Source organism: Penicillium pulvis, assembly GCF_028828015.1.
Source record: "Penicillium pulvis strain IBT 33274 chromosome Unknown contig_5_segment0_segment0, whole genome shotgun sequence".
Taxonomy (NCBI): Eukaryota; Fungi; Ascomycota; class Eurotiomycetes; order Eurotiales; family Aspergillaceae; genus Penicillium; species Penicillium pulvis.
Genome location: NW_026643078.1, coordinates 10,351 through 34,170, shown reverse-complemented (window position 1 = coordinate 34,170; position 23,820 = coordinate 10,351). Strand labels below are relative to the sequence as shown.

The 23,820-nt window shown below is 46.4% G+C and overlaps 11 protein-coding genes across 11 annotated transcripts; 5 read left to right on the top strand and 6 right to left on the bottom strand.

Annotated features, from left to right (window-relative positions):
* Nucleotides 1–1,292: 1,292 nt before the first annotated feature.
* N7503_006568 (uncharacterized protein) lies at nucleotides 1,293–1,610 on the bottom strand (the record flags this gene model as incomplete). Its single annotated transcript, XM_057066115.1, has 2 exons — nucleotides 1,293–1,482; nucleotides 1,570–1,610. The coding sequence occupies 2 exons, from the start codon at nucleotides 1,608–1,610 to the stop codon at nucleotides 1,293–1,295; spliced, it is 231 nt and encodes a 76-aa protein (XP_056919796.1).
* A 1,031-nt stretch (nucleotides 1,611–2,641) lies between these two features.
* On the bottom strand, nucleotides 2,642–3,083 carry N7503_006567 (uncharacterized protein; the record flags this gene model as incomplete). Its single annotated transcript, XM_057066114.1, is given in 2 exon segments — nucleotides 2,642–2,996; nucleotides 3,016–3,083. 2 exon segments carry the CDS (start codon nucleotides 3,081–3,083, stop codon nucleotides 2,642–2,644), a joined length of 423 nt encoding a protein of 140 aa, XP_056919795.1.
* Nucleotides 3,084–3,482: 399 nt separating this feature from the next.
* Nucleotides 3,483–4,286, top strand: N7503_006566 (uncharacterized protein; the record flags this gene model as incomplete). The annotated part of the gene is made up of 2 exons (XM_057066113.1): nucleotides 3,483–3,672; nucleotides 3,763–4,286. The coding sequence occupies 2 exons, from the start codon at nucleotides 3,483–3,485 to the stop codon at nucleotides 4,284–4,286; spliced, it is 714 nt and encodes a 237-aa protein (XP_056919794.1).
* Nucleotides 4,287–4,734: 448 nt separating this feature from the next.
* Nucleotides 4,735–8,137, bottom strand: N7503_006565 (class I adenylate-forming enzyme family protein; the record flags this gene model as incomplete). The annotated part of the gene is made up of 2 exons (XM_057066112.1): nucleotides 4,735–6,828; nucleotides 6,899–8,137. 2 exons carry the CDS (start codon nucleotides 8,135–8,137, stop codon nucleotides 4,735–4,737), a joined length of 3,333 nt encoding a protein of 1,110 aa, XP_056919793.1.
* Nucleotides 8,138–9,007: 870 nt separating this feature from the next.
* On the bottom strand, nucleotides 9,008–9,727 carry N7503_006564 (uncharacterized protein; the record flags this gene model as incomplete). The annotated part of the gene is made up of 1 exon (XM_057066111.1): nucleotides 9,008–9,727. The coding sequence occupies one exon, from the start codon at nucleotides 9,725–9,727 to the stop codon at nucleotides 9,008–9,010; it is 720 nt and encodes a 239-aa protein (XP_056919792.1).
* Nucleotides 9,728–10,505: 778 nt separating this feature from the next.
* On the top strand, nucleotides 10,506–12,529 carry N7503_006563 (uncharacterized protein; the record flags this gene model as incomplete). The annotated part of the gene is given in 8 exon segments (XM_057066110.1): nucleotides 10,506–10,610; nucleotides 10,685–10,783; nucleotides 10,838–10,876; nucleotides 10,927–11,101; nucleotides 11,377–11,674; nucleotides 11,688–11,884; nucleotides 11,938–12,098; nucleotides 12,158–12,529. 8 exon segments carry the CDS (start codon nucleotides 10,506–10,508, stop codon nucleotides 12,527–12,529), a joined length of 1,446 nt encoding a protein of 481 aa, XP_056919791.1.
* A 1,136-nt stretch (nucleotides 12,530–13,665) lies between these two features.
* Nucleotides 13,666–14,025, bottom strand: N7503_006562 (uncharacterized protein; the record flags this gene model as incomplete). The annotated part of the gene is made up of 1 exon (XM_057066109.1): nucleotides 13,666–14,025. One exon carries the CDS (start codon nucleotides 14,023–14,025, stop codon nucleotides 13,666–13,668), a length of 360 nt encoding a protein of 119 aa, XP_056919790.1.
* A 435-nt stretch (nucleotides 14,026–14,460) lies between these two features.
* On the top strand, nucleotides 14,461–16,448 carry N7503_006561 (cytochrome P450 alkane hydroxylase; the record flags this gene model as incomplete). The annotated part of the gene is made up of 10 exons (XM_057066108.1): nucleotides 14,461–14,632; nucleotides 14,685–14,854; nucleotides 14,904–14,976; nucleotides 15,040–15,086; nucleotides 15,139–15,380; nucleotides 15,436–15,607; nucleotides 15,655–15,696; nucleotides 15,747–15,838; nucleotides 15,886–16,082; nucleotides 16,147–16,448. The coding sequence occupies 10 exons, from the start codon at nucleotides 14,461–14,463 to the stop codon at nucleotides 16,446–16,448; spliced, it is 1,509 nt and encodes a 502-aa protein (XP_056919789.1).
* A 1,655-nt stretch (nucleotides 16,449–18,103) lies between these two features.
* On the top strand, nucleotides 18,104–19,244 carry N7503_006560 (GTPase-activating protein; the record flags this gene model as incomplete). Its single annotated transcript, XM_057066107.1, has 3 exons — nucleotides 18,104–18,421; nucleotides 18,515–18,880; nucleotides 18,936–19,244. The coding sequence occupies 3 exons, from the start codon at nucleotides 18,104–18,106 to the stop codon at nucleotides 19,242–19,244; spliced, it is 993 nt and encodes a 330-aa protein (XP_056919788.1).
* A 447-nt stretch (nucleotides 19,245–19,691) lies between these two features.
* On the top strand, nucleotides 19,692–19,963 carry N7503_006559 (uncharacterized protein; the record flags this gene model as incomplete). The annotated part of the gene is made up of 2 exons (XM_057066106.1): nucleotides 19,692–19,882; nucleotides 19,942–19,963. 2 exons carry the CDS (start codon nucleotides 19,692–19,694, stop codon nucleotides 19,961–19,963), a joined length of 213 nt encoding a protein of 70 aa, XP_056919787.1.
* Nucleotides 19,964–22,352: 2,389 nt separating this feature from the next.
* Nucleotides 22,353–23,483, bottom strand: N7503_006558 (uncharacterized protein; the record flags this gene model as incomplete). Its single annotated transcript, XM_057066105.1, has 4 exons — nucleotides 22,353–22,603; nucleotides 22,659–23,005; nucleotides 23,057–23,289; nucleotides 23,376–23,483. The coding sequence occupies 4 exons, from the start codon at nucleotides 23,481–23,483 to the stop codon at nucleotides 22,353–22,355; spliced, it is 939 nt and encodes a 312-aa protein (XP_056919786.1).
* Nucleotides 23,484–23,820: the final 337 nt, after the last annotated feature.

The following is a 23,820-nucleotide window of genomic DNA, read 5'->3' as shown; positions in this document are numbered from 1 at the left end:
CTGAATGGTCTTGTTTTATGTCCGTGTCTCAGAAAGGTTCAAGGTTGCATTCCACATTTTGATCGGCTAATGCAGCCACGCAGTGGCTGCATGAGTGACTCGTAGTGGCTGCATGAGCGACTCATCGATCTCGGCTTGACTGGAAATAATGTCAGACACTTTTTTGCTGGGATTGATGGCAATTCGGTCTTTTCACTCCAATATCTGTTACATATGTCACAAATCGTGCACAATAATTCCTTTTGCTGAGTCCGTATCTTTCTTGACCTTTTATTAGACTGGATCCAGCGAGTTTCCACTGGGGTCTGAACCTTGCACCATATGTATCTCTTAATGTCGTGTGAGGCGTCATAAACGTAAATCTGTATCGGCAAATGTCTCGATGCCAATGGGTGTCAAAGCTGCCCCTCGTGTTGGGAGGTTGAAGGCTCCTTTTCTGCGCGGTATCTGCTTACTAATTCGCCGTTATCTTACATTACGTTGCCAATCTTGTCCCATAATCCTTTCTCGCCAATTTGATCCCTCGTTAATTTTGCGAGATAAAGGACCAAGCGGCGAACATAACACACGCTGCATAAAGTCATTTCAAAATTCGTTATGGTATTACGGTGAAAGTGCTTGTCAGCACGGATCGACCGGCATCCGACATCTGTGTGTTGTTCATAGTGCCATTAATTGATGCTGGGGTAAACGTCAGCGCAACCCTTGTTAATTCAGACGTTATTTATAGTGTGGCAAACCCCACTACTTGATATAGCAGTCTACTTGTTGTTGAGAGTTCCCCTTTTGAGAACGTAGGTTTCAGTCGGAGATCCTCATTTGAACACCATAGAATTGGTTGAACACCCTTACTAACCGCATTTAAAGTAGCGCTGTATTCAAGATTCAGGGCGTTATACTCATGAGTACATACCTGGGCACCTATGTACTTGCTCACATTTCTCTGTAACTGCTGTAACGTGGAGGTTATTAAAGAGTGATGCCTACTGCGCCACCTTTTATTACCTAGAACATGATTTTAGTGAAGCTTCATGTCGTATATTGACGGGAATTAAGCGAAGTGATGTGACGTTCGATAATACTCGAAATAACGGAGGGGGCTTTTTTTTTAAAAAAAAAATTAAAATTTAATGCACTACTTTGAATGCGATTAGTGAGTGTTTATTTATCGCGCTCCTTTCCGTCTGTTACTTTTCAAATACTCGAAATGGAGTATGCTTTGAATAATTATCTGTACATAAATGTGACGTAACGCCATTCGACTGGTGTGCTTTTTAAATGCACTTTGATTTTTAAGGCTTGTCCTTTGTCTTCGTTAATGGGGCCCGTCCAACTTTATCCTCTCCTGTCTGCCCCCCAATCATCGTCTTCTTGTCGTGTTCGGATAAAAGAAGATCGGACTTGTTGGGCGATTGGGCACGAAATGTGAGCCAGCTCCCTGCTATAACAGCAGCAACACTCAAAATAGCTATATTGCGAGACCTATCCCGCATTTTCTGACGTTAGTGTCATTTCCTTTTACTCAAACAAATCACCATCGTGAACACTAAAAGGTGAAAGATATCATACCTCACTGCCGCTGGACGGCCGTTAGTTATGGAAGCAACCATTTTAGCACCCCTTTGGTGACTTTAAATACTTGCAGGGCCGAAAATATCTGCGTATGGAACAAAAAGTTTCAGTCTTGATTTAAGCGAACAATAGATTTAGCAAATAGGGCCAGAGTAATTGACAGATTAAATGCAAAAAAAAATCTGGACTTCCAATTTATAGTTCTTGATGTGCTTAGAGCTGGATTCTTTGACGTCACAGTAGTCGATGATCCGTCGGAATTCCCTGAGATTCTATTCAACCAGCCCTTCCGCCGGGAGAGCTGCCGCAGTTGAATTCATCTGGGATCCATTATGAATTAATGCATTGAGTATTGTTCCTATCAATTACCCCCTTCCGAACCCTGATTGAAGATCGGAGACAGTCATTTGCGTCAGATGCCACCGGACGCCACCGGATAATGCATCTGATGCTTTCCCCCACTCTGCTCGTTACCATCTAGAAAATCAAATCAGGATTCATTGCCAAATGGGTTTGGAGAAAGCCCACATCATAGATATTGAGCACCGTACTGCTGTCAAAGTGGAGTCGGACGTTGTGGCATCGTCGGTTCTGAAGGCGTCATTGAGAGCATACAGCGCTTTACTGGATGCCCCCACGCCGACCTGCTCAACTTGGGCATAGCTTTCTGTCCAGAGATTCTAGCAGACAGACCCAAGGTATGGATTTAACCTCATTTATTACCGGCCTGGCCGCCTAATCAAATTATAACAATTAGAACCAATTCCCATCAACTAAAACACAACATGAACAGCTAGAAACTATAGAGGACGATCTGAGAAACTATGCCTTCAATGCCCTTGATCTTTACATCACCCATACGTTGGTAGCACTCTCGTCAGTGGTTGCCGAGTTCGTCTTACCACCTGCACTACCGGAGGCTCGATCATATGCTCGATAAGACATTGCCCTTCTGCTTCTGATAGCCTTTACATAAATGCTATCTCCATTCCAGGTCGAGCCCATTGTACTCGATTCCCCCTCATCTGCGCGTCATAGCTTAGTTTCCCATGCTAAAAAGGACGGTAGTTCACATGGTGTTTTCACATGTTTTGCGGACTTTGTTTGTGGGCCACGCGAGCCTCGCTTTAATAGAGCTTTGATCTGAGAAGATTGCTTTTGTAATGAATATAATTGAAATGCGATTTTGGCTCCCATTCACTTCGGCTAGAGTGAAAGGGGATGGGGAGGGGTTCAGGTGTGTAAAGTCGTATATTAAGCTTTGTAGTAACTCGCTTTGGATCGTACGTCCCTTGAGAACTAATTTGAAGCTATTTCTAATAGCCTGCAATTTGAAAGCCTCATTTTGGGGGTAGGAATAAACGTTGAAGTCAAGTGTGCCGATATGACTAATTCCAATCCAAATTTGCTCTTCAACAAGTCGACTACAAGAGCACTTCAAACCGCATAACAACAAGTATGAAGAGGCTGTGAGTGATCCGAAGAGTGGCGCGAGTGAAAAAATTTGACATTCTAATATTGCACCATTCCAATATCTTGATTGTTGCAAGGGAGCCGGATAAAATTATAGCCAGCAGTTGACCAACCGCGCCACGTATGAGCCTCTGGTACCCATTGTCATCATGAACTCGTCGAACCAGATTTCGTTGATAGAAATAGGGTTATATGATATCATTAATCTGCATGATATCTTGGAAATGGAGCCATCAACCGGCTCGGCTGTTCCGCCGGTCGGGGATCAAGATCACGGTATTGGGCCGAGTGAATGATTTTCATAAAGCAGCACCATCCCACCCCCTCCCGATCATCTGAATCCGATATTCATTTGTCTACAGGTCGAGAATAACGTTCCATCATCATTCTATTCAGCCCGCCACATAATCGCAGTTAAGTTGTTCGTGTTGCTCGCTATGGTATACAATATCACCGAGAAGGAAACCCAGCCTACAGTCCGGAGCCATAACAACGGCTCGACCGAGGAACTTCTGGATCGGTTTGCGGTCTCAGAGATTGTGAAGGGATGGCCTTTGTATCGAGATGCGTCAGAATGGAATAATTATCGGGATTGTTTCTCAGAAGAGGGAACGTATATCTTTACTAGTGAGCATACAATTCCACACCAGACAAATTTTTCATGCCAATCCCAAGCAAAGGAATGTAATGACGCAGAGCCTAAGCTGACCGCAATAGCATGGAGTGGCGGTATGGACATCGACGAATTCATCGAAGTGTCGAAGCAAGGTCGCGCAAACGGCGACTTCATCATGCATCGCGAATGTGGTACGTTGGTCGACTTGAACAAAACTCGAGACCGCGCCGTTGCCAAGATGAAGACAACAATTACACAACGCTTCATTCAGGACGGGGTCACTTTCGACGTGGACTGCGACAATCGTTTCATTTTCTTCTGCCAGAGGGAGCTTTCAAAGGCCACTGGTCGGACAGGGTGGAAGGCGAGGTACTACAAGGTTATTTACGAGAAAGACCGCATAATTCCCGTTGATGGCAGGAACGCTCCAGTCTTTACCGATGAAGAAACTGGGATTTATCCTGAGGGATACAAGTATCTAGGTGCAGCGCAGGCACGGCTTGGGCATAAAGTAATGACTGATTTGCCCACTTTAGACAGTGAGGGGCTGACAAAGATGTATCGAGCTATGGACACTTGGCTTGAAGGTGGCGACCCCGAGTCTTTGTTAGGAATTAAGCGATGATTTCGTTTTGATCATCTAAGATTTGGGAGAGACAAGCCTGCTCCAGGGGCAAGAACAGCCCTGCATCCACGAGGAAAGAGGTTTTTGAAAGCAAAGCAGATGGAATGGCCTTTTTTGTGTCCCCTCCAGGGCTCGTTGTTCTTGCTCTGTAGCATTCAAATCGAAGACCCAGTGCTAGGAATCTCGATTGCCTCTTCCAGCTTTATGTAATACTTTACACCCGGGCTTTCTATGCTTTTCCTATTCAAATTGTAGGGATTAATCTAGTCTACATCCGATCATATCTTCTGTCAATTTGGTATGTATTTAGAAGCGTAGAGACCCCGAGAAATACTTGGGAAGACAAGTAGAAAGATGAATAGACAGATGACTGAATGTTGCATAGAAATATAATAAATTCCTCGGGCGATTAACATCATAACCTGATAAGGGCTTCTTGTCATCTACATCACTGACGATAGCGACCTGCACCCTCTCGATCAAGATCCACAATATCGTGGCCGTGGAACTCGCATTGAGCTACATCCTTATCCATGTTAGCAGGATCAGAAAGCCAGGCCGCAGCGCACAGGTACTCCGTCATGATGTTGTATACCTCGATTGCCCGTAACTGCGCATCATCATATGACACAGTCAGCCTCAACATGTTGCCGTCCAAAAGACCCGGCAGCCATGAAAGACCGAGATCAGGTCGAGCAATGGCTTCAATGCGCTTGATTGGATCTGAAACATGTTCCTTATACCCTCCCATAATCCAGTTGAAGCTTTGTCGATGAACGATGTCAACAAAAGACGTCTCATCTGAATCATCTAGCTTTCGACATATCTCATCAATTGGAGCGTAGATATAGGAAACAATATCATCCTGGTCCTTGGTCATCCTGGTTAGAAGCTGAATTGCCGTTTCTTCTGGTGTAACTCTGGTGCGATTGAGACAGTGAGTGATAGTAGGCCCATCGACTTCCAATATATCCATCCCATTGTGATCGATTTGACTATCATTCTCAGATGGCCAGGTTCTGCCTGATTCAATCACTCCAAATATCGCCTCCTTAGCTCCAGTCATGCGTACATTTAGTAATGCGCAGGCACATCTGGCAACGATTGGGGGTGTTATTGCAAACTTGTGTTGCAATTCCAGGAGTTTGGGCACAAGCACAGCACGACTGATACCTTTGGTTCCACAGCTTTTGTCTCCATCGAGAAGAGGCCGCTCGCTGGGACAACCTGGGGTGTTGTCACTGCGGACCCAGCCCTGATTATCACCTTTGAGCCAGTGTGGCGCAATCTGCGGTGGCCATAAAGCATCTTTAGCACAAGATACTCCCCGAATCCTGTTGACATGGAAGTCGACCGCTTTCTGCGATGCGGCACCAGTTCGGTGCCTATGATAGTCTGTGATGTAATGATGGTAAGGATGGAAATTAAGAAGGTCCTCTTTATGGTTCAGAATATCTCTCAGGTCTTCAAACCAACGAGACAAGATGTGGGCATCCAGAATTAGGTGGTGAAGGTGCATAACCACCCCAACGACCGATGAATTGTTCACACTGAGGACTGTAGCCCTGAACAACGGCCCATTCCTATCAATGTAGTCATAATCGGGGTCATTGAGCTTGTATGTTGCAACACAATTCACATCTTCAACCGTCCCACCATCAATGACTTGTAGTCTCATCCAATCTGCACTGGGATGCATAACCAGGTATAGATCTAATTCATCATCGTATGTAACAGGCGTGGACCGTAGTAGTGGATGACGCTGGAGCCATATATACAAGGCCGCCTGAATCTCTGCAATAATAATTGATGAATTCGAAATCCATGACATTCGGATGTTCCACGAATTCGGCCTAAACCCATAGTGTGATCGTTTCAGGCAGTCAGAAATTGGAATGACTTCTTGGACATCATCCCATCCAAATCCAAACTGGTCCAACTTGGAAGATGCTACATGCTTCGCCCGCTTCATATCGAGCTGCATTGGAATGCCATGGGCCATGTTATGGCTGTGAGAGCCTTTGGCGTGCTGTTGCTTTCTTTCTTTCAGCAATATGGCCTGTTTTCTAATCGTGTTGAACTTAATTAGATCGCTCTGTCTGATTGCCAATTGCAGCCTTTGGCCTATCAGGTGGCAAAATTGGATTTGCATCATACTGTCGGTGAAGGTTCGTATAGACACATCAGGATCGATATCTCCAAGCGTCAGACCCGTTATATCGGACCAAACTTTCGTTACCTCCAATGTAAGATCATTGGAAGAGTCTTGATCCTCAACGGCGACCTGACTAAGATGATCCATGATCCATTCTCGAAGCATTGCTTTCTGGATTTTGCCAGAGGTTGTAGTAGGGTAGGTATCCTTTCGAAGGTCATCATGAAGATCAAAAACGCGTGTTGGTGCAAAGAATGCCCCTAATTTATTCGAAATCATCATTTGGATAGTTTGTTGTTTTGGTGCTTGTGTCAAAGGATCCTTTCGGATCACAGCAACAGGAACTTCACCCGCAGTAGCATCTGAGATACCCACAACACAGACATCCTATCACATACAATTAGTACCAGTTACGTCAAGGTCAAGTTTTATAAAGCCAGAGCTGGACCTGACTCACCTTAATCCCAGAAAACTTGCCCAAGCACTGTTCAATCTTCAACGGGGATATGTTTTCGCCACCGCGGATGATGAGATCTTTATACCTGCCAAGGAGGTAAAGATAGCCCTCGCCATCCATATACCCTTGATCCCCTGTGGCTATCCAGCTCACCCCATTCTCACGATAACACGAGACACTTCTGCTGCCTATATAGCCGTCGAATACTGGAAGACCACCGAGATGCACCTCGCCGATCTCTTTCTTGTGGATGGGGGTGCGGCTTCCCAAAGCACATATCCGGAGTCGGCCACCGGAGAATACCCTCCCAACAGAAACATCACTGTTAATCAGCTCCAAGGAGGTTGTGTCGATGGAAGTATTGAGAACAGCTATACCTTCAGTCATGCCATATCCTACCACGACACTCGTCGCCCCAAGATCCCTGCTGCATTTTATAACGTCCAATGTAACCGGAGCACCACCTAGAATCATTTGAAATGAAAGGCGAGAGCTGTGCTCGGGGGATACACAAGTCGATAAAGCATGTACCATTGCCGGGACACAGGGAACTGAGACTCGTGGGTGGGATCTGATCAGTTGCACACTGCTCTGTGGGTTGAAAGAAGGGCTTGGAAAGCTGACAGTAGCACCAGCAAGCCAGAATGCAAGGGTCAACGCAATATTAAAGACATGAAAATTGGGCAGATGCTGGCAAAGGATCGCGCCAGGTCCTACGTCCAAATTGTCCATAAGCCCCAGCGCTTGAGCACCAATAGAGATGGACGAATGTGGACATCCTTTCGGAAGTGCAGTGGTGCCACTCGTAAACAAAATGAGCGCTGTATCGTCTGGTCTCCCGGGCGCAGGCAAAGCAGCAGTGCCAACTAAGGGTTCCGACATGATTTTGTGCAGTGTCGTCCACCCGGCTGATGTATTATATTCTTCATCGGCGACAACGCACTGAACAACAGGTCGGTCATTTTGACAGAACTTTATCTCGTTGATTCGATTCGACATTGCCTTGGTCGATACGAACATCGCCGCTGGTTCTAGCTGGTTCAGGAGACACAGAACATCATGACCGTCACGATCAAGCACCCGGGGATCCAGTGGCACAAAATGACAGCCCAGGCGTGCAGATGCACAGAAAAGAAGTGCCCATTGGGCTTGATTCAACATCAGGGTAATGAGCCGACTTCCATGACCAATACCTTTGGAAGATAAGCGGGCTGCCAGTTGAATGCTCATTTGTTGCATTTGAGCAAAGGTCCAGTGTAAAGGCTGTTTTTCATTCAGAGTATCAGTCTGATGGAGAGATATGATGGCGTCATGATCTGGGAACCGATAGGTGACTTGATCGAGAATTGTAATCAAATGAGTGGTTAGCGGTTTTCGTTTTTCATCGCAGGCTTCCGCGGTCAAGCAATTTCTATCCATTATACAGAGTGGAAAGATAGAATTTAATAGAAAAGGTATGGCCCGGTCGATAGGAGTATTGTCTAGAGATTCATATTAAAACATGTCTTGATATCTCACGAGGGACAGGAGACTTATAAGTTTAGAGTACTAGGTAAGCGATCATCCACGATCATCTGTCACATCTAGGAGAATCCGGTGATAATGAACGACTCATCGACTAGTTTTGACTAAGGTTTGAAATTCAACAGCTTTAATCTTACTGACGGACGATCTACTATGGACCAGCTGACAATCAAGAGCACTGTTTCTAGTGCAAGACCATCTAGTCTGGGTTACACAAGCTGGCTGAAATTCAATAGCGTTCTTTCTACTGCAGTGCACTCTAGTGTGGGTTACACAAGGTGGCTGGAATTCGATAGCGTTGTGTCTACAGTAGGAAGATCGGCATGTTGGGTTACACAAGCTGGCTGAAATTCGAGGGAGTTGCTTTTACTGCAGGATGATCTACTGTGGGTCACCTAAGCTGGCTCAAATTCAATAGCGTTGTTTCTACAGTAGGACGATCTATCATGGGCAAGGCGAGCCAAATAGATGATGCTAGATCTATCTCATGAATTGAGTCTACTGCATAAGATATATCATACCATCACAGATATATAACAGCTTTGAAGTAGGTTTGGCCTAACTTTGTTGGTTTAAATTGGCTAATTACAGCCGGGCCAATGGCTGAGCCTCCCATGGAATAATCTTCTCCATCACAGTGACCTCCTTGTCTAACCCATCGGGGTCCAGGGCAATTTTCCACCGCCATTCAGCAAGATCCCGCAGCATGAGTGTATGTGAAATTTCGAGTCCCACCGATCGATAGTAATTCAGTAAGGCCGGACTCTTAGACTGAGTGGTGGCCAGTAAACGCGTTCGGAACTGATTTGATCGATGCCTGTATAGGCGCAGAGGCTGAGCGTGTTGTCGCTTTTGGAATAATTTTTTGTCCTCGCTTACGGCTGCTCGCTCGCAAGCAAGAAATGCCTCGCGTAATATGCCACCTTGGCGGTGTTGAGCAGAAACAAAGGCGGCTGCCAGATACCATGACATCTCTTGACAATCGCCGGCGTGGTCATGATAAGGTTGGTGGTGACAGCGAGGTCCATAGAGGTTTGAAATCAACACCCATTCACGTTCCCATACAGGGAGCGCATGCTGATCATCTGTACGAATTATGCCGACCACGACCCTGTAAGCAGGCTCGCAGAGGAGTGAAATCCATTGTGCTTTGGAGATGCGGGCTTCTTTCTCATACGATGACGAGAAGCTTGCAGGGGCTGCTTTGAGAGCCCCTAGGCGAAATTCGATGAATCTGGCCGCCCATTGACGTACACTGGGTTCGTCATGGGGTAATATGGCGATGTCATACTGTAATCGAGACATGATAAGGATGTTGGAATTGCTGCTGTCCCTCAATCAAAGTCAAACTTTGGGGCACAGCACGGCTATTTATCTTCATGTATAATGTACAATATAGCCAGAAATATAATGCGTTCAATTTCTGTCGATTTGACATACATTAGATACTGAATTTCTATGGGATAGATTGTAGATTATTGAGTTTTCAGAAGGATAATATATTATGTGGGTTGGCTCTGTCAACCTATGTAATAATATGTAACACAAGGCTATTCAATAAGCTAGAGAAGCAATTATGTAGATCGGGACACAATGAGCTATAACTGATCATCAGGAGTATTCCGAAACGGGAATGAGCTACCTTTTCTTCCTTTTTTATAATCGAGTCCGCTATAGAACTAACGGTATTAGACTTCAACTAGCTTAGGTGACTCGCAGTGCATCGTCCTACAGTGGAAATAACGCTATTGAATTTCAACCAGCTCGGGTAACCTGAAGTGGATCGTCCTGCAGTACTTCAGCTGCGAGAACGAAAAAGTAGTGTCATCTGTCTAGAATGCACTTTTTGGTCCTCTGCTGATCAACTAAAGTCGTCTTTGTTAGAGGCATTCGACCCCCATCTTCAAACATCTTAAACATTCCACAACTACTGTATTGTCTCTTATTTTACAGAACAAGGGAAACGCAGGAATAATTTGGTGATCCAAGCCAAGCCTCGACGCCTAAACAAGGAGAGAGGATGCAAGTAACATCAGGGGTGGACGATAGCAATGTCAGTAGCAATGAAGACCAAGAGTCAGTTATGGAGGAAAACGACTATATCATTGGCTTTAAGCTTGTGTTGCTGTTGTCAGCCTTGACGTCGGCCGCCCTTCTGGCGCTTATTGACAGTTCTATCGTTGCCCCGGTAAGTTTGCTTCAATACTGGAGACTAATTCTTAATCAACGTGTTCATGTTAACTAATGACCAGCCCCCTATAGGCCATACCCCGAATCACAAGTCAATTTCATTCTCTCTCTGACGTGGCATGGTATGGTAGTGCATATCAACTCACCAGGTTTGTCATTGATTTCCGCAGCGTGTTCTGAGACTATGATCACTCAATTGATATTTAATCAAGCACATCTTTTCAGCCACTCACAGGGAAGCTTTATAGATACTTCAAGACCAAGGTATGCTGGAAAGCATCTCATTTCTGGCGGGTGTGGCTAAATCTTGCCAGACGACTTTCATTACACTTCTAGGTATTTTTGAGCTCAGCTCCTTGATTTGTGCCATAGCATCAAGCTCCGAAATGCTCATTGTTGGACGGGTAATGGCCGGTATTGGAGCTTCAGGCATCCAAAACGGTGCTTTGACAATAATTTCCAGATCCTTTCCCCCTAAGAGACAAGCACGTAGGTTTTATAACACCATATTCTCTTTAAATTTGGAGGATTTGCGCTAATTTTATATATTGGCAGCCATGACGGCCATCTTGCTCGCAAGTAAGTAAACCAAGTTGATATACATCGGCATTTTCCCTCTCACATGCAAATTTCAAGCCTCAGCTCGGCCTCGTTCTCGGGCCATTGGTTGGAGGGGCGCTAACAGAATACGTATCATGGCGATGGTGTGAGTACACTGTGCTTACAACTTCGCCGTGATAATTTGCTCATAACTTATTCCGCAGGCTTCTATATTAATCTTCCCTTTGGCGGCGCCATTACTCTTGTCCTGATTTTTATCAATATCCCAGACCCGACGTTTACTAGCGAATGTCTGTCAGCCGTGCAAGTCATTCGAGACAAATTAGACCTGATCGGATTCTGTTTTTTTGCACCAGCCATGATTCAGCTCCTCTTGGCACTGGAATATGGAGGAAATGGGTATTCTTGGAGTAGCGAGACAGTCATTGGCCTTTTCTGTGGCTCAGGCACGACGTTCATTTTATTTCTGGCATGGGAGTACCGCACTGGTACAGACGCGATGTTCCCTCTCCAGATGGTTTGTCGAAGAATTGTTCTTTTTTGCTGTCTCTTCTTATTTTTTGGGGGGGGGGGGTATGACTGCCTGCGCAACATATTATCTTCCTCTCTATTTCCAAGTGGTCAAAGGAGTGTCGCCAATGATGAGTGGGGTTTACCTCCTCCCAAACATCATCAGCCAGTTGATTCTTGTTATTTTCGCCGGTGTCCTAGGTAGGAACTTTATACCTCTTATGCAAAAAGCCTTAATCCTAACAATTATATAGTAGGGAAGGTGGGTTGCTACCTCCCGTTTGGTATCGCTAGCGGGATATTATCATCCATCGGGAACGGACTGATATCTCTCTTCTCATTATCAACTTCAGCAGAAGCATGGATTGGATACCAGGTCCTAATCGGAGCTGGTCGAGGTATTGGCACGCAAGCCGTGAAGTTGAAATCTTTTCACAGCATGCCTAATATTTTCTTTCTAACACGTTCATGTAGCCAATTATTGCGGTTCAAAATATCGTTCCAGCAGCCGATATTTCTGTTGCTCTATCCCTGCTTCTTTTCAGCCAAACTCTGGGTCAGGCAATCTTCCTCACCTTATCCCAACTTATTTTCATTAACCGCTTGAAATCTGGCCTTGCGGTATATGCTCCGTCCGTGGATTCTGGAGCTGTGGTTGCTGCTGGAGCTTCAGCAATCCGGACTATACTCCCAACAAGTAGACTGGCAGGAGTTTTGATGGCATTTAGCCAAGGGGTAGATCATGTTTTCTATCTAGCGGTTAGTCTAGCCATAGGCTGTTTCTTTGTGGCATGGGGAATGGGTTGGAAGGATATAAGAAAGCGACATTTGATAGAAGAGATTTAGATGAATTGATGGATCAAAAATGCAGGGAAATGAATGGACGGCAGGACGTGTGCGTTGAGCCATATCAAGGTAGTTAGGGGCCGAATGCAATTGACCTACCTATTATCATGCACGAGGGGCTGCATAACGACGCTACTTGATGAAGGTACGGTGCTTGACGGGTCCCTTTACAAATTCCCTAAGCATATTTGCTATTCCTAGCTGCAGGCATCTTCCACCCTTCGATGGTTATGTGTTTATTACATTATTCATCTGCTCCTGATGTGCCAAAACCGGCATAACCTTTTTTTTTTTTTTTTTTTGAATCCCATATAAGTTCAAACCTTAATCAACAATAATATTTGTATTGATACGGATGTCGTGCAACCCGATTGCAGCCCCTTGGTAGAGAAAGGGAAATAAGGAGTAATCCAGACGTCAGGCTTACCGGTAGCACCGGGATCAGCACGGCCGCCTTGAGTGAGATGGTGAACGAGAGAACCGCCGGTGCGCAGAAGATGGCCCAGGTTCAGGTATTCAAGGGGGACCCTGGCGGTTCGTAGTTGAATGTATCCACGTCAACTGTGTTCGTTCCAGTGAAACTTTCGGCATTTGAATCTGCTTGATCCTCTCCTGAGTCGACGACAGGCATAAAATGTGGTAAATTTGGCGGGGTGGAATTACATGCAAAAGTAGAATCAATGGTGAGGTACCTATGGTATGTATAAAGGATTACATACATTCTCACCCTGATAAGCAAATCCCGAAGAAGAAAATAGAACGAAAGCAAAGGTTTGCAGGTCCATGCAGAGCCGCGACATGATCGCCGCCCTTTGTCCCACCACATATTTTACCATCACAACGATCGGCATCCCGAGGTGATCCAGATTGCACATAAATTCCACCCCGTTTGTGATATTCACCTAGGGTCGAGTACTCGGTAATTTCCAGGCCACCAATTTGACAATAGTGGATGGTCTTGGTTCGTCTGTCCGGGCGATGATTCGGATACAAGTGCTACACCTAGCCGTCTGGAATCCTCGCTGGTGGTGCCATCCCAGGTCGAGATTCCGCGGTTGCTGTGCGCCAAGAATGAAGAGCCCGAACATAGCGCGACATCCTCGATGAATCGGCGCCATGAAGCTTGATCCCAGATACTAGGTCGACGTGTTATAGTCTTCTGCGATCTGATGCTTATACTGAGGGCCGTACATGCAATTAATGCCAGCCCATTCGCGGTCCCAGACGGGCGTGGCAGCATCTCCACCCTGGCGAGGGGTACAAAGCAGCACCCGAAAGGCTGGGGGTGCAAAGCAGCACCCGAAAGGCTGGGGCTTGCTGAGAGTCGACACCTGTTCCTTCTCGGGGATGGTTGCCTCGAGCTCATAAGATGATGTGGAATTGTTCGGGGTTAATTTGAGCGCGGTCAACCGGAAATCGATGGATTTGGGAGCCCACTGGCAGACACTTTCGGACTCATAAGGGAGTACGGAGTAATCATAGAGTGGCAAGGACATGGTTTGAGGAATATTTTACTGCATGACGTGATCTTGGAGAGAGATTCAGAGTGAGATCAACTCTATTTAGCTGGAGCAGACAATCTATGCACGGTATCATATTGGCTGAATTCTATGTCATGGGAACAGTGAGGAGTAAGAGTGGAGACACTGGATAGATCTCAAACACCATATCCTCTTAGATAGCTAGATTTTCAATAGCCTGAGTAACTAGCAGACTAGCAACCTTTCAGATGTGACGACGACTATCACATATGTCATGTGTAACCCTGATCATGAAGGCAGGAGGCCCGCTTGTCGATCATTGAATATAAATATAAGCTTTTTCCCCTCGTCCAGATCGCAATTTCAATTTCAATTTCTTTGTTTTCAATAAGTAAAGATTGAATGCCCAGGTGTCGGTAGGAAAACGCCTTCCCCAACTTCCTCTGCACCATGAATGCCACATTTCCATTTCAGCTCGATTCGGCTATTTCAGTAGCAGTTGCTACATTGGGGACATGGAAATGGCTCCTATTGATGACGCTGCCCCCTTTGCTTGTCCCCTTGTTCTTTCGAACTCAGCGCACATCCCTCATGGGACAAGTGACGCCGGGTGGTCCTTTTGGTAAGATTGACCCAGCCTGACGGAAATCATAGCTGCATCCTGAACCAGCCAGGCATTTTCACCCTCCACGCTATCGTCAAAAATATCCGACAGAATCACTTCTACGAATGGATGACGGCTTGTCTTGACTGTCCTGGCCACACGGCAGAAATGATCATTTTTGGCACCCGGTTCATTTTGACGGAAGAGCCGGAAAATATCAAAGCCATCTTTACCTCACAAGTCGATCTCATGATCCCCTTTCTACTCGCAGTTCTGATCCCAAAGGCAGTTCAGAGAATACGGCAAGGGCGACATAGCCCAGAAATCCCTCGGCCATTACTCTAGAGACACCATTTTTACGGGTAAGAGCATGCTACCAATCGGCAAATGGCCGTGGTGTCGGCTGATACTTTATTATCATCTAGTCGATGGGCCCGCATGGAGGGAGAGGAGGAAAGATCTCCGGCCTCATGTAAGGACGGTTCGGTCTATATACCTGAATCAAAACAGACTGATGATGATAGATTACTTCGATCAAAAACTCGGATATCCGAATCACCGAGTGCCACGTCCAACAGCTTCTAGAGACCATTGCATCTAGTCCCGGCCCCATAGATGTGTACAATGCTGTCGACAAGGCTCAGTTGAATGTGGCTCTCCATCGATTTTTGGGGCAGAAAACCGTGGCCGATATTGACATGTATGAGAGGTTTCGGAGGGCAAAACATATGATCGGATTTACAGGCACTCTGCGAATGTTCCTTGGGTGAGTCAAAAACTAATAATTTGGCTGTGGCTGTTACTAAAGAGGATGATGGTAGCCCCATCGGTGGCGTGGTGGGATGGCTAATTTCCCATAATGCGAAAAGGGATATTGACGCATATCTTGGCACTCTGTTGGACATGATGTCACGTTCTTCCCAGGACTTGAGTCTCTTCATCGATGAGGGATCAGCCGGTGAAGAGCGATACCGGAGTATTGTCGAGTCCAAGGTGGGCTTTCGTCTTTCAACATGAAACGTCACTGACCTTTTTTTCAGCCAACCAAAGAGCTTTTGTTGATTCTTTTGCTCGCCGGAAAGGTCTTTCATATGTTTCTATTCCGGTAGTTTCAACCATTAACTGGCAGCAGGACCCATTGGTGACGGGCATTGCCTGGACACTCTATCATCTTGCCCGGCATCCAGAAGCAGTGCAAAGGTTACGGACAGAAATTGCCTCCAAGTGAGATGCCTTCTCCAATGCGCATAAAAACGGCCCTAATTTCACAGTATCGGATATGATCGCCCACCTACTTTGCAAGACCTCGACCAGATGAGTTTCCTGAAGAACGTCATCCGTGAATCCATGCGCCTCCATCCTCCGGTCGGTTTCAACTTCCGGGAAGCCCTGGTCGATACAACGCTACCTACAGGAGGAGGCGCGGACGGTCAGGAAGGTATCGCTGTTCCTAAGGGCAATGTAGTGTGTAAGTGCTTCTGTTTGATATAAGGTCCGGATATACAGACAATTTAACATTCAATCCTCGCCAGTTGTCTCCGTCATTGGAATGCAACGGCGATGTGTGGCCTCTATCGGCAGCGATGCGGATGATTGGCAGCCTGATCGCTGGGACAACTGGACACCCCCGAATGGAGAATATGTGCCATTCGGTCTTGGCCCTCGAGTCTGTCCGGGGCAGGCATTCGGACAGTTTCAGCTGGAGTACACGGTGGTGCGCATTCTGCAGCGATTCAGCACGCTGTCATATCATGGACGGGAACAGTCGATCAAATTCGAGATCAACACCAAGCCTGCATTCCCCACTTTGTGTCACTTTCATTCACGTGGATAGCGGTGATTGAATACTTAGTGGGAATCCAGGTTGGCAATTAGGGTATTTTTACATTTCTAGGCTGTGTGAGGTGTGCTTGACCCCTCTGCTAAAGAGATGACTTGGGAATCTCCATACTAATGAAATGTAGAAAACGCCTCCCTGTGGGATACACGTAGTACTGTGTGATGGCCGATTTAAAGATTTTCCGTCATTCACGCCCATTAATACTGTACTCCATTCTGTCTAATATTTTATGAAGCTACATGATCGAGAGCTGTTGAGAGTGTCGTTCTTTTGCTATCATCTGAGAATTATTACGATAGTCGTTGGTCGCTAATAACGCATGTCAAAGGTTCTCTAGCTCAGAGAGACAATCTCATAAGCGATGCGTAGCATTCACTGGCAGGGAACCTTAAGGTCATAAATCCCCTTATAGAATGCTAATACTCACTTTTGCTAGTGAATTTGTAAGCCCCGAAATGTAAATGATAAGGGTTTCCTACCCTTTCGGAGACAATATTCCCGAACACCGGATCCCGGAGCGTTTGTGATCCGATCCGTAACTTTTTCTTCTCCTTTTCAATAGCAATATGAATTCCGCGATGATATGATATTAAGTACTAATGAGAAACATGACATCCAAATATAAAAATTTTATCCGCTCCTCTAAGTCTAGAGCTAGCTAAATAAAACTCAATAGAGTTATCGCCGAGGTACTGCATAGTATTCTTCTTCGGTATGAAAATTATATCGATCCCAAGGACTGAACAACCGCTGCATCGTATTGTTAGCAATGCAATGTATGAGATTGGAGTTTGAATGATTACCTTTCCGACAATCTTCGGGTTTCTCGGAAATAAGCCAATGTCCCGCCTCAACGTCCCCAATATGGGCCTTGGGGAATAATCTCTTGATTGCTGAATGGTTGCATCGGTGATGTACTTGGACTTACCACCCCAAATGAAGAGAGAATGGGCCTACTATACTTGAACCCCATCCGATTCGCTGCAGGGGATATCGGCCATGTTGTAAAATGAGTTACCAATCACCAAGAGAGGTACACGGAATTTCAGAGTCTTATGCTCATCATCAATGCGGACAAAGTCTGTTAGAAGATATTGGCGGATTGGAAAGGACTAGTTAAAGGTTTAGTCACGGTTGAGAAGTTTATAATTCACACCCCTAACTACCTAATCCGCTATGCCCATACTAGTTCGTACTGTGATGACCACGCTCCGACAGCTGTTATTCCGTGACGAAATATCATAGAGATCCTGACCAGTTGCTCGGCGGTCGTCCTAACGGAATGTGAGATTTTTCCTTCCATCACATCAGAAGGTTGAGGTTCTGATGTCACTAACTAACCAACCCTTTGCTTCAAAATCCTGTTCAATGTGTTGATATCGTGTGATGGTATCCGGTGTCTATACCATTAACCAGCGCATGTGCGGCCACTACTCTCCATTCTCGATGTCATCTATCTGAACGGGGTTTTCTAAGTACTCACCGATTGTACTCTTGAGACTTCGTGAAGTCAAAACAGGCCGGACTATTTCTTGATTTTCAATATTGTCTTCGAATAAAAGCATCTCGATGCCTTCTGACGATTAGCGGAGTTTGTAAATCTCACTTTCCGCTAAAGGGCCGCGATTCTAGCGACCCGCGCTACAACAATGCCTTGCCTGCTGCAAGATTCATTTTTCGGCAAGCTTTGCCACATTATAACCAACGGGTGCGTCTTTAGATATCAAGAGGAAATAAATCCAGAACTATGGCGCCGTTATGTCAACAAGAAGAAGTCTGTACATGTGGCCCGTAATGACTGTACAGGCTCGAGGGACATCTCAGACGACGAGTTGAACGAAAGCTCGTACACAGAGAGTCCGCCCCGAGTCACCAATATTTCGTCTCGGTCGTGGGAAGACGGCATACTATCCCAGGGGATGACCAGAGACGAATTGGATTCCGAAAAAGGGTTGAACGTCTTGATAGTGGACTGGTGAGACGACAAGGACCCTGAGGTAAGTTTCCACGTCTTAATATGTCTTGACGATCATCGTACTTATACCTCGTCTGCGTAACAGAATCCGCAGAACTGGTCCTCGGGCAAAAAGGCGTTCGTTACATTCCAGATCTGCCTCCTGACCTTCGGCATTTATATCGGAAGCTCCATCTATCCTGCTGGCCAAGAAGATGTGATGAAAGGATTCCGTGTCAGCCAGGTCGTCGTCATCTTAGGCCTGTCCCTGTTCGTGGCTGGCTACGGGATTGGTCCATTCATATGGTCACCCATGAGTGAAATACCCTTGATCGGACGCAACCCCATTTATATATGCACATTAGTCATATTCGTCGCACTCCAGGTGCCGACCCTGATGGCCTCCAACCTGGGAGAGCTTCTTGCTTTCCGCTTCTTGACCGGGTTCTTCGGCTCGCCAGTATTGGCTACGGTAAGTTTCCGTGTTTTTGTCAACTGGCGAGACGTGTCATGGTTAATACAAACAGGGAGGCGCATCCATCGCCGACATGTACAGTCCGGCCAAGAGGGCATATGCAATGGGGATCTGGGGAATTAGTGCCGTGTGTGGACCAGTGCTAGGCCCACTCATAGGAGGCTTTGCGGCTGAAGCCAACGGGTGGAAGTGGCCAATTTGGGAGCTTATGTGGCTGTTAGGCTTTGCGTTGCTGGTCTTATTCTTTCTGTTGCCAGAAACGTCTGCGGCCAACATTCTCTACCGCCGGACTAGATGCCTTAAGAAAGTCACCGGCAACGAGAGTTTGCGATGCGATGCGGGCCTTGACACTCAGAATTAATCGATCGGAAACATCGCAAAGACGATTTTGGTGAGACCGCTGACCTTGAATTTTACTGAGCCGCTGGTTTTTCTTCTCAATCTCTACCTGGCTCTCATCTACGGATTGCTCTACGTCTGGTTCGAGTCTTTCGCCATCGTGTTCATGGAGATATATGGCTTCAATCTTGGCTAGGAGGGGTTGTCATTCATCGGAATCCTGGTCGGGGCAATCATCGTCATCCCTCCGTTTTACTGGTGGATATATAAAAATCTAGAGCCTATATTCGACGAGCAAGGAAGGGTGGCACCAGAGGTCCATCTGCCCGCCGCCTGCGTTGGTGCCTTCGCGATTCCCATCTGTCTTTTCTGGTTCGGTTAGAGCGCCAGACCAAGCGTTTACTGGATTATGCCTATCATTGGTTCTGCGTGGTTCTCGATCGGAGCTTTTCTCTCGTTTATCTCTATTATGAACTACCTTGTCGATGCGTACCCCGACTATGCCGCCTCCGTACTTGCAGGGAACGACTTTTCTCAGTCTTCCTTCGGTACTGGTTTCCCACTGTTCGCGTCAGCTATGTACCGCAACCTCGGCGTGGCCTGGGCAAGCTCGACACTCGCATTTATATCTCTTGCATTCATTCCGGTACCTTCTATCTTGTAAAGGGTGAGTATGTTCTCTATATTACGCACTCTATCCGCTACTGACATTCCTATAGTATGGCAGAGTGCTTCGCGTAAAGTATAGCAAACATGCTCGCAAAGATATGTAAATTCCATAACGGCGGCGTATGCACGTATTATATTTTGGAGATGGAGTCTGAACTAGCGTCTCGTTAGTTTAAATAAAAGAGCTTTAAGATAGAAGCTATGTTCCCCTGCCCAGTAGTGGTTAGTATAGTATGTTTCTAGTAGGACCGTGGGGCGTAAGATCCTAGACTTAAGTGTTATGTAGTGCTGACTAGGTATACTAAGTATGGCCTATAGTGATTATATATATACTAATGCTCGTCTATTTAGTCTCTATTATGATTATACTATTACTATAGATAGATATGATTACACCGCGGCAATACAAAGTAGGCGATAACAAGACCAACGAAAAATGAATAGATATAGCCTCCTCCTTCGGTCCTCTATCGAAATGATTCTCTTCTATACTACATCTAACCAGTTTCCTTAAGTTGAAATCAAGATATCCTCTTATAGTAGACCCATAATAAGCCCTTTACCTTTAATTCCATTATGTTCTTTCATTTATAATACTAGCAGTGCACACTAGAGCCACTAAGTCACCTGGCTCTCCCTCTACACTTAGTGGTTCTCTCCACTCACTACTCGTATTCGTGCCCGCTAGCTAGGCCAGGAGTCCAGACTAAGCACGGAAACCTCCTATAAGTATGCAACTACTCATGAGCCTCGTTAAACTGCGCTAACAACTTTACTTCTCACTAGCTTCCTTAACCATGAGAACACAAGCGAAGCTTCCTGTGCAACTTTGAGGTATGTCCCCTGTCAGCCAAATATAATCTGAGACTATGCTCAAACATCAAATGTTACGACCAGCCTGGTCTTTATATATCGATCCGATCCTGGCGAGCGCTGCGAACATTCCATGCCCGTCAGCCAGCAACCAAGTGCTGACCGAAATGACTTTTAAGCCAACAGAACCCGTGAGACAGCTGCTTATGTGAGTCATGAGCCTTTTGTTTAATCCAGTTAATAAATCATGCCCAGCAGAAACTGCCTCACAGCGAGACCTTCCGCGTTCAATAGGCACGCATGTCTCGAGTTACACCGCCATTTCTAGAACGTCACTTTCAAGGTCTACACACACGTGGTCGTTGTCCCGAATGATTCGGGGCTTCCAACAGCATATATGCACTCCGCCACGACTGCAGCTGCAGCTAGCTCGTATTGAAGCATCCTTTGGGAATCAGGTACGCCTGCCCATAAGCACTTCTCCATGACCGTTCTGATCGATCGTCAGCCATGATGCTGCCAAAGGACGCGAAGGGCAATTGAACCAAAAGCAACAGTCATATTGTTGCGAGAGGAGGATGCGTCGGGCCGAAAGTTGGAGATTGGGCTGATCCTCGCCAGGACGATATCTGTGTCATATCTCAACAGTATGTCGTGCATCGATAGTACGAGGCGAAGACTGGACAAGGTTGAATATGAAAAATTGTGCGTAGACTCTTCTACATCCGAATGCATACTGACGTACACTAAAGGATCGTTTGCCCAGCGGTACAGAGCGTAACAACTCCGCGAGACATGGCGCAAATCGTTGAACGAGTCTTGCAGCCTCCCCGTCTTTGCCCCGTCCCACGTCCTGGTCATTTGCACATCCTCCTGTACTGTGGCGGATGGGAAATTCCCCCGACACTTCTTCCATGTATGGGTCGATCAAGGTATAGTCGCCACAGCCAATGACGATGATTCGGGCTGGTTTAGCATGGTGGGAAATTGTGTCGAGGAACCTCTGGTTGATTTGGCTAGATAGACTGCGTACGTAGTCTTGGCTGTAGATATAAAAAAAGTGACGGACTAGAAGGTTTCATGCGGGCTTGATAGCTCGTTCCTCATATGTATTTTCTACTTTGCCTGTCAGGTACGTGGTAGACGGTGTCACCAAAGGTAACTATAATAGTTAACAAATCTCCTTTGCAGCCACGAGCTCGCCGAAGCGCACATGTTCGCCACACCTGTCGGCAATATCTAGCTCATAGTGTAGTGTCTCGTCGGTGAGCAATGCCGGGTCGGTTGAATTGCTCATGTTGGTCATATCTCAGAAGGCATTCCGCCAACTTCACGTTCATAAAAATTTGGGAAGGACCAGCCAAGCAAAGATATGCTGAATAATAACAAGTGTGGAGTTTATGGGTCGCTGATTTGGGGTTTCCTTGGTAAGGAAAAGTAAGAAGGAGGTGAGCACTTGGGTGAGCAGTTAAATGAATCCGGAAATAGAAACTAACACGACACCCAAGGTCATGATGTCATTGCCGACGAATCTCACAACGCTGGGTATTTGACAGCGGTACATAAGGTGAGGACAGTTTTATGACCCACATGGCCCATAGACAGACAGAATGGAAGGTACCCTGTGGCTCGAGTAGTACACGTCAGACTATACATGAGGTCTCCAAGTTTCTTCCAAAAATTGCCGAGCAGTCCTGGGTTTGAAACCTGGGAAACGATCTCCAATTCGCCCCTCGGCTGGTAGCTCGAATGCTCTTGAGAGGTAAAGCTGATATGAGAAAACACTGTAGTGCAGAAGCTCTTCTGGCTGAATGCCGGTCTCTTCGGGAAACTTCAGTATAGGAATATTGGCACTGGCAATGTCTTCCTCCTTTAAGTACTTGGTATCAAACTTGCGACCTGCGAAAGTTATTAGCAAAAATGCAAGCCGTGGTGAAAAGGACATAAAATTTACCGCAGATATCCTCCGCTATTCTCAGGACCTCCGCCAATGTGGTATCATCCCCGTTGCAAATGGTGAGCTCCGACCATTCTTCGACCTCTAAGAGCTTTGCAACCAACGTCGCCGCATCAAAACTGTAGATCATGGATATGGGCACGTTGCCATCTCCCGGAATACAGGCTTCTCGATGGAGGACATCAAGGACTATTTGCATTCGGGGCATGTTCGACCGCGTGTATGGAAGTCCTATGAAATCCATGAGTGCACCACAGATCGGACGAGTCCAAATCAGCCCGGTGGTCTTGAGGAGGTCTGCGGCCTTCAGGAACCAGTTGACGCCTGGATCTACCCCCTTTCTCCTGTCAGCATGTCAGCAGCGTGTCGAGTAAAAATCAGTAAGGTTGACCCACTCTTCACTTGTAAAGTAGCCGAATTCGCTTGTTATGAACCTTGCTACTGTGCTAGCAAGGTCGGCAGCTTTGATCAACTTGAGTTGAGCTTCGGAGCCTTCGTCTCCCAACATGCCAATGGCACAGATCACCGTTTGTACTTCATGGCGCTCTAGCGTTTGTACAAGTGCTTCCTGGTCATTATAGTCTACCTGCACGTACTTGGCGTTGCCGATTGGCGACTCAACATATTCCTATTTCAGAGCTCTCAATGGTCTGCTCTCTGGTTGGGGCCTAGGAGGCAGAGGGGGGGGGGGGGGGGGGGATTTTAGGGGCATACGCTTCGTGTGAGAGCAATCACAGAGAACTTTTCCTCCTTCAGGATCTGTTCCACGAGAGTTTTGCCTACGGAGCCCGTAGCGCCGGCTACTGCAACTGTTGGGGTCATGACGGGGATACTGAAGACAGAAATCTGGAAATTTGAGGTCCACGGGTGGGAAAGACCGAGCAGCTCAGTGTGTGCTCGGACTGCAAGCTACTAGTACGAAGTGAGCTCGTAAGAGCGGCAACCGAAACCATAGAATAGCCGGCAGACCCACCTCTATGTCTAAATACAGTAATACGTTGCTTTCTCGTATTTATAACCTTTTGCACGATTGATGTACGGGGAATGATCAATAGATTGTTCCAATTTTCAAGAAACAAATAATGGAGCTGCATATGCGTTAACACGACAACACATAGAAACACCCCTATGGCATACGGATAGCGACACTTAGCTTAAG